Here is a 12,036-nt window from a genome sequence, read left to right on the forward strand (position 1 = left end):
ACATTGACTAACTCTGTCCAGTCCAATTTCTGTAAACCTAATATAATATTGTCAACTACTTTCTTGTTCTCCTCTTTACAGATCTCAGACCTCTAACAATACCAGATGAGTACATTAGGTTAGAGACTGCACAACAGGGTGGGAATAACATGTGAGTGAGAAACAGAGGAAATGAGATTCTAGTCCTGGCTTAGCAAAATCTTGGGCAAGTTGTTCTTTTCGTATTTAAAATGAGAAGTTTGGGAAAGATGGTCCCTAAAATCTATTCCAGTTATGACATACCAGGATGTTAAGTCCTAGCACCTAGCACCAATAACCTAAAAAAAGTATTTTTTCATCTTTCAATGTGTAAACCCCAATTCAATGCCATCTATAAATCTAGCTCTCAGAAGACAAATTGGAGTAGAAAAGGCTCTAAGAGAAATGGCTGGACAATGATCAAAGGTACCAAACAAGGAGTTAGAAGGCAGGACTAAAGCTTAGGATAAAGCTAGTTTAGGACTAGGCCTGAGGAGAGCCCAAGAATAAGAGTAGTAGAAAAGGGCCCATGTCAAAGCCATTAAGTCATGTGTAAACCAAAGGGTGTGATACCAAATGGGGAGTTCAAAAAGACTCCATAAGGCAGGCATGGTGGTGCATGCCTACAATCCCAGCAGCTCAGGAGGCTGAGGCAGAAGGATTGCAAGTTTAAAGACAGCCTCAGCAACTTAGCAAGGCCCTAAGCAACTTAGCAAGACCCTATCTCAAAATTAAAAAAAAAAAAAAAAAAGAAAAAAGGACTAGGGATATGGCTCAGTGGTTAAGTGCCCCTGGGTTCAATCTCTAGGACCAAAAAAAAAAAAAAAAAAAAAAAAGAAAAAGACTCCATAAGACTCTAAAAGGCCATATTACCTAGAAACCATTATTCCCAATAGCATGATATCCTAGGGTGATATCAGAGACATCCTTTAAAATAATCCCAGTTAGGTCTCAGGCCAGTGGCATGATGGATAAAAGATGAACCCAGAGACCTCTGCCCTTCTGGTGTTCATGTCCTTGTATAATCCCATACCTTGAGTATGGACTAGACTTACTGGTCTGCCTCTTTTTTTTTTTTTTTTTTTTTAAGTGGTGCTAGGGATTGAACCCAGGGCCTTTTTCATGCTAGGCAAGCACTCTACCAACTGAGCTATAGAGCTATATCCCCAACCCCTGGCCTGCTTCTAATAATTAGAATATGGAAGAAGTAATAGCATATCAATTCCAAAATTAGGCAAAAAACAGAGGCATCCATCTTGGGCACCTCTGTCTTGCTCTCTCTTGAATCACTTGTTCTGGAGGACAGAAGCTAACTGTCATGTCATCAAATAGCCCAGTAGAGAAGCCCATGTGGCAAGGGACCAAGGCCTATTGACAACCATGTAAATTACCTTGAAAGCAAATATTCTCTCCCCATTTGAGCCTTCATCCCTAGTCAATCACTTGACTGTAACCTCATGAGACAGCTTGAGTCAGAGGTACCCAAGTGGGTAAGGTGCCCTCTGATTCCCGACTTGCAGAAACTGGAAGACAATCAATACAGACCGTTTTAAACCTCAAAGTTTTGGGAATAATTTGTTATGCACCAATAAATAATCAACAAAACTGAGTAGTTCCATCTACTCAGTTATTTCAAGACTACAGGCTGATGAACTACATGAGGCGAACTAGGAAAGTGGTTATCTTCAGAAAAAGGAAGGGACCACAAGCCAGAAATAAGCTCAAATACTCACACCCAGACTTTACAGTTTCTCCAGGGCTTAGAGTAAGCCTTGAATAAAAACCTGGTTTGACCATACTCAGAGTCTATATATGTCAGGTGTGTATAACTGAAAAAAGACACTGAAACTACAGCAGATTCAGAGTTGCAACTACACTACCTAAGTAGACAGATTCTGACTGCTTCTCAACCCCACAAAAGCAAAGACTAAGAGGATGACACTACCCCAAATGTACATCTTTTATAGTTTATAATGCCCTTTCATAAAAGTTGTCTCATTTTATAATTTTATCCTGACTACAAAGTTTTTCATCATGTTAATTCCCTTTCTACAAATGAAAAAACTAAGGTTGAGAGAGATGAGGTAACTTACCCTCCACTAGGTCCACAGTTAGTAAGGAAAGACACTCAAACTGTAAAGCTCCTCTAAATCCAGATAGTTATGTCTCATGACTGTGTCCAACTCAGACCCTTCAGCAAACCAAAGGCAATTCTCCTACTTTATGTCTAGGTGTCTATCCAGTTACACGCACACACACACAGAGCAGAGGTCTTTGTGGAATTAAACAGTTTTCCAGCTACTCTTAAATGCTTTCTCCTGGAGAATAGCAGTGATAATAATCTGGCCTCTTTAAATCCTACACAAATTTCTTCCAAGTAGAGTGAATCTGTTGGCCCCAAAAGCTCTGGATCTGGATGTTTTTGCTTCGTTGTCATTGTTGTTTGTTTTAACAAATACAGCAAGATTTCACTTATCAAGTCAATGAGAAATTCTAAGACTCAATTTTCTAAATAAATTAAGCTTATTTCTTTCAATTTATCTAACCCCTCCAAGGAAAATATTTTTCAACTTTTAATAAGGTGCCTGGTAAACAACAGCAGAATCAGAACAAGACAATAAATTGAGTTCAATTCAATTCTAAAAACATCATATTTTACTATGTAAAATATGCCACATGTCAAGCCTTGTGCTAGAAGCTGGAGTTAAAAAGTTGAACACCTGCTGTCCTAATCCTTTAGAAGCTTATGGGATAATAAGGCAGGCTGACCCACAAACAGATAACTCCAACAATGCTGATTGTACTATCCCTGAGAACAGCAGAGCTTTGACCATATTATTCAACACCTTTGTCAACACAGCTATGATCAGACTATAAAGGCTCTGAGTGCCTGATTAGCAAGGTCATTCCCCCTTTGGAACATGCTAACAGGTAATGCTTTGGTAAAAACAACATGAGCTTAGTACATAGATCCCAAGAGTTACAGTTCTGATCCTGCCATGTTTTAGCCCTGTCACCTAGAGCACAAATTTTTTAGCTCATCTTTAAAACAGGCAAAAGTGATGTTAAATAAAAGATTGAAAAAAATATTAAAATATCTGAACTTGGATGAAACTTAATACAAAGTGTCCTGGGTGAGAATTAACACCCACAAAGGTTAAGGTAAGGCCCAGAATGTGTACCAAAACATAAAAGATAGTTTGAAAGGAAAAGAGAAAATAGGATCCATTCAAACAGGCCATCGCTCCAGTTTTTTCAACAAACTTTAATAAAAGTTAGACTGAGCACAGTAAAAACAGAAAGAAAGTGTAACCCCTCCTCCCTTTCTCCACAAAGATCTTACACTTGTGAGGATATATATATATATATATATATATATATATATATATAGAGAGAGAGAGAGAGAGAGAGAGAGAGAGAGAGAGAGAGAGAGAGAGACACTATGTACTATGTGTTACATTAGAAATGTACACAAAGTATCCTGGGACAGATACAGAAACCACTGTGTTGTCATTGTTTTCTTAAACTGTGGGCACATGGATATTCAATGTGTCATCCTTTATATTCTTTTTACTTTGTTATATATCTTAATATTCTTGTTATCAGTTTAAAAAAACAAAAAAACAAAAAAAAAAACTCTATTGTGGGGCCTGTTTGGTATCTTTTTCTCTCCCTAAAAGCCTGGTAGCGAGAGCAACTGAGTTTCCTGGAGAATCATTTCCCACAGAGGGACATGTACCACAGAATGCCCTCAAAGTCCTCAGCAATGTATCTCAAAGGAGACTAGGAGGAAACCAAAAAGGACTCTTGGAACTGGAACCCAAGTCCTGTGGAGACCTAAGAAACCACTCCCCTCAACAAGACTTCATTCCTTCATTGCCAAGGTCTCATCAACGCTGGGCTTTTTTTTTTTTTTTTTTTTTTTTGCAGTGCTGGGCCCAGGGCCTTGTACTTGCAAGGCAAGTACTCTTATCAACTGAACTATATCCCCAGTGCTGGGCTTTTTAAGGTGAAATAATCTCATTGCTATATTGATGGTTTTTTTTGTTTTTTGTTTTGTTGTTTTGATGTTTTGTTTTGTTTTGTTATCTGGTACTAGGAAATTGAACCCAGGGGTGCTAAATCACTGAGCCACATACCCAGACCATTTTTTTTTTTAATTTATTTTTCATTTTTACTTCCTTTACTGATTTTGTAAACAATTTAGTTATAGATAGACACAATACTTTATTTATTTATGTGGTGCTGAGGATTGACATGCCTCAAACATGCTAGGCAAGCACTCTACCACTGAGCTACAACCGCAACCCAGACCTTTTTATTTTGAGACAGGATCTCCCTAAATTGCTTAGGGCCTTGCTAAATTGCTAAGGTTGGCCGCAAACATGTGAGTCCCTGACTCACAAGACCTAGTCTAATTTTCTACCAATAAGTTAGCTAAAACTTCTAAAACTTCTATTTAATACTTCTCTGGGTATCAGATTCTTCATATGGAAAAATAAGTGGGTTGAACTAACTGATTTTTCTCTCTTAACTTGTGAATCTGGCAGCTGCTTTACATCTACCCAAGATCTGAGAAAAATTACAGGGAAAACTATAAAACCTCCCCCAGCATTCCCAGGCAAGCTAATCACTTGCTCCTCTGGGTTTTTAACAGCCATGTATGTGTATGTGTGTATATATATATATATTTATATATGTGTGTGTATGTGTGTGTGTGTGTATATGTATAAATATATCTATACACATGCAAATAACATATATATATACACACACACATAACATGTGTGAGTGTATACATAAACACACACACATATATATATAATACTTCCATTATAGTATTTATCACAAAGTTGGGTTTTTTGGTGGTGGTGGTGGTGGTGTCTCTGTTGTTGTTTGTTTGGGGCTTTTTGTTTGGTTGATTTGCTTTGCTTTGCATTGGTACTAGGAATTGAACCCAGGGGCACTTTACCACTGAGTCATTTACCCCAGCCATTTTTATTTTTTTAATTCTGAGACAGGGTCTTGCTAAGTTGCTTAAGGGTTCACTAAATTGCTGAGGCTGGCTTTGAACCTGCTGCCTCTGCCTCCTAAAATCACTGGGATTACCAACTTGTACCACCCTGCCTGGATATCACAAAGTTTTAAGAGTAAAGTTTAGTGGCTGGGAAAGTGAAGAATCAGACTACCTGGATTCAAACTCTGGCTCTTTTTACGGCCTGTATAAACTTGGGCAAGTTATTTAACCTATGATTTAATTTCCTCAACTATAAAATAAGAATAATAATATCTATTACACAGGATGGTCATAAAAATTAAGCAAAATAAAATGTTTATAATAGTATCTACCACATAGATATTATTACTAATGATGTTACTGTATTAATCTGTTCTAATAGACACTGGGTTTCAGTTTTAACTAGATGTCTGTTCCCTTCTCATTCCCCTGAGCACTCTGTTTATGCTTTCTTCTATGTCACTTACCACAAGATAATATATTTATTTATGTGTTTATTTTCTGTTTCCCAACAAGACTAATTTCCATGAAATAGGGAGGATGACTGTATTGTTCATCCTTAAATTCCCACAGAAAACATACATAGTAACAGGGCAGGCACTCAAATACTTGTTGAATAAATAGCACATGAGCTGGCACTGTTCATTGTTTGCTGAATCAATTAAGCTAGCTAAAGGTGATTGTCAAAGTAGAGGCCTGGAAGCAGATGATGTCCTGGTTGCCCCAGGATTAGTGTGTCCCTCTACCCAGCCCCCAGTATTATCTTCAGCCAAGCCCCACCCACCTGCTCTTGGCCTCAGCCCAGTTCCGGAGACACCCTCAGCTAAAATTAGCATAGCTACCAAGATGGCCCGGCCATTTATAGCCTTGGAGGCAGCAGCAACTAGCTTGGTGGGCCGGCAGAGCTCTAGTCTGCCACTCCATCAGGGATTGACTGAGAAGACAGCCTGCAGGTTGCACACTGCTCGAGATGCCTATCCTCCAAGGCCCAAACCACAATTCTTGATTAGAGACCCTCAATACTTTCAACACTGACAGCTCCAACTCCAGATTCTACTAAGGTCCCTTGTACACATTCTACAGAAAACATTTTTGAGTTTCTAAAGTCTAAGCAAAGTTCCAATTATCCATCAGGTCAACTTCAAAAATGCAGGCCCCACAGCAGCAGCACAGCCAGGCACAGATCTTTACTGAAAAAATAACTTGGCACAGCTGGGCATGCAGGTATTAAAAAGTTAGAAAGTGACAGAAATTACCTCTCCACTGCTTAATGAGAGAGCCTCTTATCAGAGCACCTGCCTTCACTGCAGCATCAGGCTTTTTTTTTTTTTTTTTAAGTTGTTGATGGACCTTTATTTTTTATTTACTTATACGTGGTGCAGAGAATCAAACCTAGTGCCTCACACATGCTAGGCAAGCACTCTACCACTGAGTCACAACCCCAGCCCCAGGGTCAGGCTTTTAATGGTACTTTCTATATGCATGGGAAAGACAAAGCATTTTAACTAAATTCTTCTTAGAATCAAATCTTGTACCTAACTAAGAGACAGAAAGGTACATATATCCAAAAGTGAATTTTCGGGTCCCTGCAACACACTCTCCAAAGGAGAAAAAGGTAGCCCTTTCCTTGGATCTAAGCTATGAAGTCACCAGAGTCTGCCTAATTGCCAAAGAACAACATTCTCCAGGCCCTCCTGGCACTCCTTTAACAGAACTGGACCTGAGAAGATGGAAAAAGTCCAGTACTTACGCATCAGAAGACGGCATATAACACCAAGCACAGGACCCAGTTTCTTCGCCCATGAAAAAAAGGGATGTTTTATTCTACCCTGCATTCTAATAGGGATACTGTGAGACTTATAGGAAAAATATCTGTGTAACTATAATATACAAACTGAAGAGAACACAATTTACTAGGTATGCTGAGTCTGATTTAGAAAAGTGGTAACTTTAAGAGCAAATAAAACTCCTGTGTCCTGAGGATACACAGGGGTTGGACAGGTTTCTAGATGCATAGAAAATTTCTCCCCAAATCCTTTTGCGGAACCCAATCTATGAACCACCTCTTTGAATAAGTAAGTCTGTCTGAGTCATAGATAACGTACCAGAAAGACCGAAGGGGACAACCTACCAGAATAATAGTACTGAGACATCTAGGTTTCCACAAACCAGTCATTCACATCACCTAGGATGCCTCTCTGAGGCATTCCTTCCTAGAATTCACTAGTATTGTGACAAGAGAAACCAGTTACTGAAATGAGGAAGAAAAGAACAAAAATACATAAGAAATAAGACCAAAAATGAGGACTCAGTATAGACCTCTGAAGTATGTTATACAGAGGGCTGTCTCCAAAAGCTCAAGTCATTGAGTGATACTGAGGGATGCTGGAATGCCTCTTACCATGGGATGGGAGAGGAGATTCTTGAGAGCTAGCTAAAGCCTAAAACTTAAAACATCCCTTTTTGGGGCTGGAGAGCTGGGTTGTAGCTCAGTGGTAGAGTGTTTACCTGGCATGCATGGGGCACTGGGTTTAATCCCCCACACCACCACCAAAAAAATTAATTAATTAATTAATTAAATGTTCTAAAATATAGAACATCTCAAAAATATTCATGTCAGGGTTTCATATTTTGGAGTGGAAAAAGGGGACATATTAATTATAAATAGAGATCTAACTGGGAACAGCAGAGATGTTCCTTAGGTCTACCTCACAGTTCAGTCAGTCTTTCATAGCACAGTGAGAAACAAGTTTTGAGCTAAGTTTGAGGGGTCAAGGAAACTTCCTATAGAGAAAGAATTAATTTGAAAGAAGAACCTCTCTTAAAAAGTAACAGCTAGGCCAGGCGCAGTGGCGCCTGCTGGTAATCCCAGTGGCTCCGGAGGCCGAAGCAGAAGGATTGAGAGTTCAAAGCCAGCCTCAGTAACTTGGCGAGGCACTTAACTCAGTGAGACCCTGGCTCTAAATAAAATACAAAAAAGAATTGGGGATGTGGCTCAATGGTTAAGCACACTGGGTTCAATCCTCAGTATGGGGGGGGGGGGGACAGCTAGGCGGGCCATGCTTGCATACAGGACAACACAGGCCTCATTGGGAAATCAGCCCTTGGTGAATCTGGAATCACATTGAGTCCAGTCAAGAAACTTAAAGGAGTCGGGTGAGGGTGCCCAGGAAAAGGTTTACTACTAATGCCGGCCTCTGGATCCATGCATGAAAGTCCCCAACCACTGTACTTCTTTTTCTACTTGCATCAGCATGTACTCTCTGAGCCACCATCCTTTCACTTGAGGTTGCTAGCCTCAAAACAACTCAGTATAACCACCCCCTGAGGGGAACCTTGCCTTTGGGTCACAGCTTTGAGCAGATCATGACAACTGGGTGAGAGAAATGGGAAAAGAGAACTGATCTTCAAAGTTTTCTGTAAAATAAGTGGATTTTAAAAGTGTTCCTTTTGATTGCAAGAGTATACCAGGGCTCCTGCTGTGTGACAAGCTCAACAAGTGCACACAAAAAAACAGGACAGATAAAAAATAACATGGAATATTTACACTCATCAGTCAGAAGAAACAAAATAAGTTAACAAGCAGTCCCAGGAATTATATTATGCAATGTCAAGAAAAGGCCATTTTACTCCCTAGTGGTAAATAAGATTCCAGCTAAGGATTTGCCTTGATATTTCAGTTGGGCACAGCTAAGAGACAGCAGATTACTTAAAGGAAGGGAGGGACTAGGGTTCCCACGGTGGTGGGAACAGAAAGGAAAACCTGAACACCAGACTATCAGACAACAAGCTGGCCCAGCTCTGATTTTCCCTGCTCAGTCCGAGTGGTCTCATTCTCCCTCTACTATCAAGTGCTGAAACAGTCTAAAAGTAATAGAGTTTTATCTGGATAGATCATCCTTCCACACAAATAGTTCTGAGATGGGGTCTGATCTGAAAGGTCAAGGTGCCCCAAAGGCTTCTTCTCATTGCAGCAAAAGACATCCTCAGGAGGGATGAAGAAAGTTATTCAGGGAGATAGGAACATTAGCCATGAGTCCTGAACAGAAAGAACTTCTGGGACAACTGAGACTACGCAATAAGGTGTGGATCCTCCACCAATCTCACATGTAAAAACCCACATTGACTTGCTACTCAGTTCTAAGATAAAGCCCCCAGCACAGTCCAGCCCGCAGCAAGGCCTTACCTGCTGCAGTGGACTCCTCAGAAGTGGCCCCTGAGCCGGTTCCTGTGGCCTTCTCGCTATGACTGTGACTGAGGCTCTGGCCCTGATGCAAGAGAAGCCCCCAGAGGAGCCAAAGGGCAAGACGGGCGCAAACATCCATGACTCTAGGTCTCAATCCACATGCGCCTTAAGTGGACACCTTGGAATCCCAGAAGGAAAGCCTGGAGTTCGGGAGTGCAGACGACAGACCCCAGGCAAGATGCCCTCACAGGGAGCCCGGGAGTGCAGCCGACGGTCCCCAGGCAAGATGCCCTCCCAGCGCCGCAGCTGTCCAGCCACCTGCGGGCCTGCCTCCTCCGATAGTCAAAGGTCAAGTGCTCCAAGTTTGGGAGCGGGAGGAGGGCCAGGGCCTCTGGTCCAACAGTGGGTCCGCCGGAGCTACAGCGGCCTGAGCTCGGGCGGCTTCCGGAGAGTTTGGGCAGGGTGGCTGCGGGGCCGCCGTCACCTCCGCAGCCTGCTACACCCTTGAAAGAGGAGGCGGGCAGGATCTCTCGCGGGCACCGAGGCGGGGGAGGGAGGAAGAGAATGGAGGAGAGAACGGGGGCACCTGACCTCGCCCCGGGAAGGAGCGACGAGCAGAAGCTCGAGGAGGGCGTGCGACTCGCAGGCCCCAGCGGGTACGGGCGTCTCCGGGATCCTAAGCCTCTTAGGCCGAAGTCAACGCCCCCGCCCAGTCCCGTACCCAAGCAGCCGGCGGTGCCCTGGTCCAGCAGGCGAACGCGCACCGGCCAGGCCCGGGACAGCGGCTCCCCAGCCGGCGGGCGGCACGGGGCGGGCCCGGGCGGGCGGGGGCGTGCTCTCCCGCGGGCCCGCCCCGCGCCGCCGGGCCCCCAGCGAACCCGGGCCCGCCCTAGTGCTGGGGTTTATCCCGGAATAACCTGTTGGAGAAGGTTTCCTGAATCCCCCCGCCCCGGGCAGGGTCTCCCGGCCCCCCACCCTACGCTGGTCTTCTCCAGGTCCCCGACCACGAACCAAGGGTCAGATCCCTGCCTCCCTTGTTGCTTCCGATAGTCTCCCGCGCTAACCGCCCGACCGCGGGCGAGCCCCTGACACGCAGTTGCTCAGGTAACCCAGGCCTGCGGCGGCGGCAGCGGCAGCAGCTGCCCTGCCCTGATCTCCCGGCCGCGGTGCTGCTCCCCTCGCCTCAGCTTTAGAGCCAGGCTGACAGAAGTCCCTATACAACGATAGCCGCCAGGGAACCGCCTGAAGCGACAAAAGACAGTCAGGATTTGGCCCCGGGGGGTGCGCTACCCACCCCGGACTCCCAACTGGCCTTTCAGACTCCGCCCTCTCGCCGCTCCTCATAACCAATCAGCTTCCGCCTCTCTGCGACTTGGGAACCCGCGCGCTCCGTCGCCCGTGTGCAGCGATCCCTAGTGAGCAAATCTAGGTAGTGTAGGCAGGACAAGCTCCTGGGAGGCCCTGCCCATTTGCAGAGGGTTAGAGTGAAGGATCCGCCCCGAGGGAGGCCCATTAGGGCCCGTGAGCATTTTCAGATGAAATTATGACGAAAGCAAAATGAAATATCCAGACCACTCTAGGTAACATTCCCCTACACATACATTGAGTCTGGGCTAAAAGCGTTCATCTACCTTCTGAGCATGCCTCCTCGACCCTCCAAGTAAAGTTGGATGCCCTCGCTTAGCGCTCATAACCCGTTTTCCTACCTACCTTTCAAGCCCCACCCCTCGCCCGCAAAAGGTTTTTGCGGGAATGCCCTGTGGATGGTTCCTCCCTGCATCTCACACTCCCAGCTCTCAGAGTCAATTGGAAGAGGCAGCAGCGACTTGAGAACGAGTGCCCCCAAGAGAGCCTTGCCTGGGCCTCCTTCGACAAAGCCTGCACTTCCTGTTCTTTTCTCAAGCACACTGTCAGCAATCTTTACTGAAACCTCCTCTGTGCCCTAACCTGTCCTTGGCACCCAAGGCAGGAGAAGGGTTTAGGCCCAGTCCCTCCTCTGACTGACAGTGCTAAACCACTCCTGTTCAAGCCCTTTGAAGACCAGGACACGGATTTGCCCAACAGCTGCCTGGCTTAAGGGTTAGGCTGTTGATATAAAAATACATATCTAACGTCATCTATTACCACGCTCCCCACTCTATTAAGTTTCCATCATACTGTGTTGTTTTGTTGTTGTTGCTATTTGTTTGTTTGTTTGAGTGCTGGGGATCAAATCCAGGCAAGCACTGTACCACTGAACTATATACCCCCAGCCCATGACCTTCTTTAAGTTTCCCAAACAAACCCACCTCACAGCGTTATTATCTGCTGTCACTTCTGCAGGGGAGGCTTTTCATATAACTAGGTGGCCTCCCGTTCTTCCAGATACAGTTCAATGACTGGAAGCTTAGAGACTCCTACCCTAACCACCCCCTCAAATCAGTCTTGCAGCCAGAGTTGTACCACAGGTATGTGTGCTCTTCCCCCCATAGTTAGGAGACTGAATTTTCAGAGGTCATTCTTCTCTGTGTTGGATCCAGCCATAGACTTTGCACAGAGCAGGTGCTCAGTAAAAGCTGATTGTCATGCATTAGTTCACCTGAGCACTTTTTTTCTTCCTCAGTACTAGGGATTGAACCCAGGGATGCTCTGCCTTTGAGCTATATCCCCAGACCTTTTTAAAATTTTTATTTCAAAACAGGGTCTCATTAAATTGCTGAGGCTGGCCTTGAACCTGTGATTCTTCTGCCTCAGTCTCCCTAGTCTCTCAGATTGTGCCATGTCTTATAGATCACTCAAATATTTACTGAGGAACAGTATGTGCTGGAAAACTGGC

The 12,036-nt window shown here is 44.1% G+C and overlaps 1 protein-coding gene across 8 annotated transcripts in view; it reads right to left on the reverse strand.

Annotated features, from left to right (window-relative positions):
• Positions 1-12,036, reverse strand: part of STIM1 (stromal interaction molecule 1) — a 221,516-nt gene that overhangs the window by 200,131 nt on the left and 9,349 nt on the right. For 4 of the 8 annotated variants that reach the window (XM_079104695.1, XM_079104694.1, XM_079104697.1 and 1 more), the window contains exon 1: positions 9,222-9,983. The exons of 1 other annotated variant lie outside the window; for it this stretch is intronic. In XM_079104695.1, coding sequence (XP_078960821.1) covers positions 9,222-9,360 — 139 coding nt within the window. In that variant the 5' untranslated portion in view covers positions 9,361-9,983. Of the gene's footprint in view, positions 1-9,221; positions 9,989-12,036 lie in introns of those variants that run through there. 3 more of the 8 variants (XM_079104690.1, XM_079104691.1, XM_079104692.1) reach the window with 3 other exon arrangements.

The sequence above is a fragment of the Sciurus vulgaris genome, assembly GCF_902686455.1.
Source record: "Sciurus vulgaris genome assembly, chromosome: 11".
Classification (NCBI taxonomy): domain Eukaryota; kingdom Metazoa; phylum Chordata; class Mammalia; order Rodentia; family Sciuridae; genus Sciurus; species Sciurus vulgaris.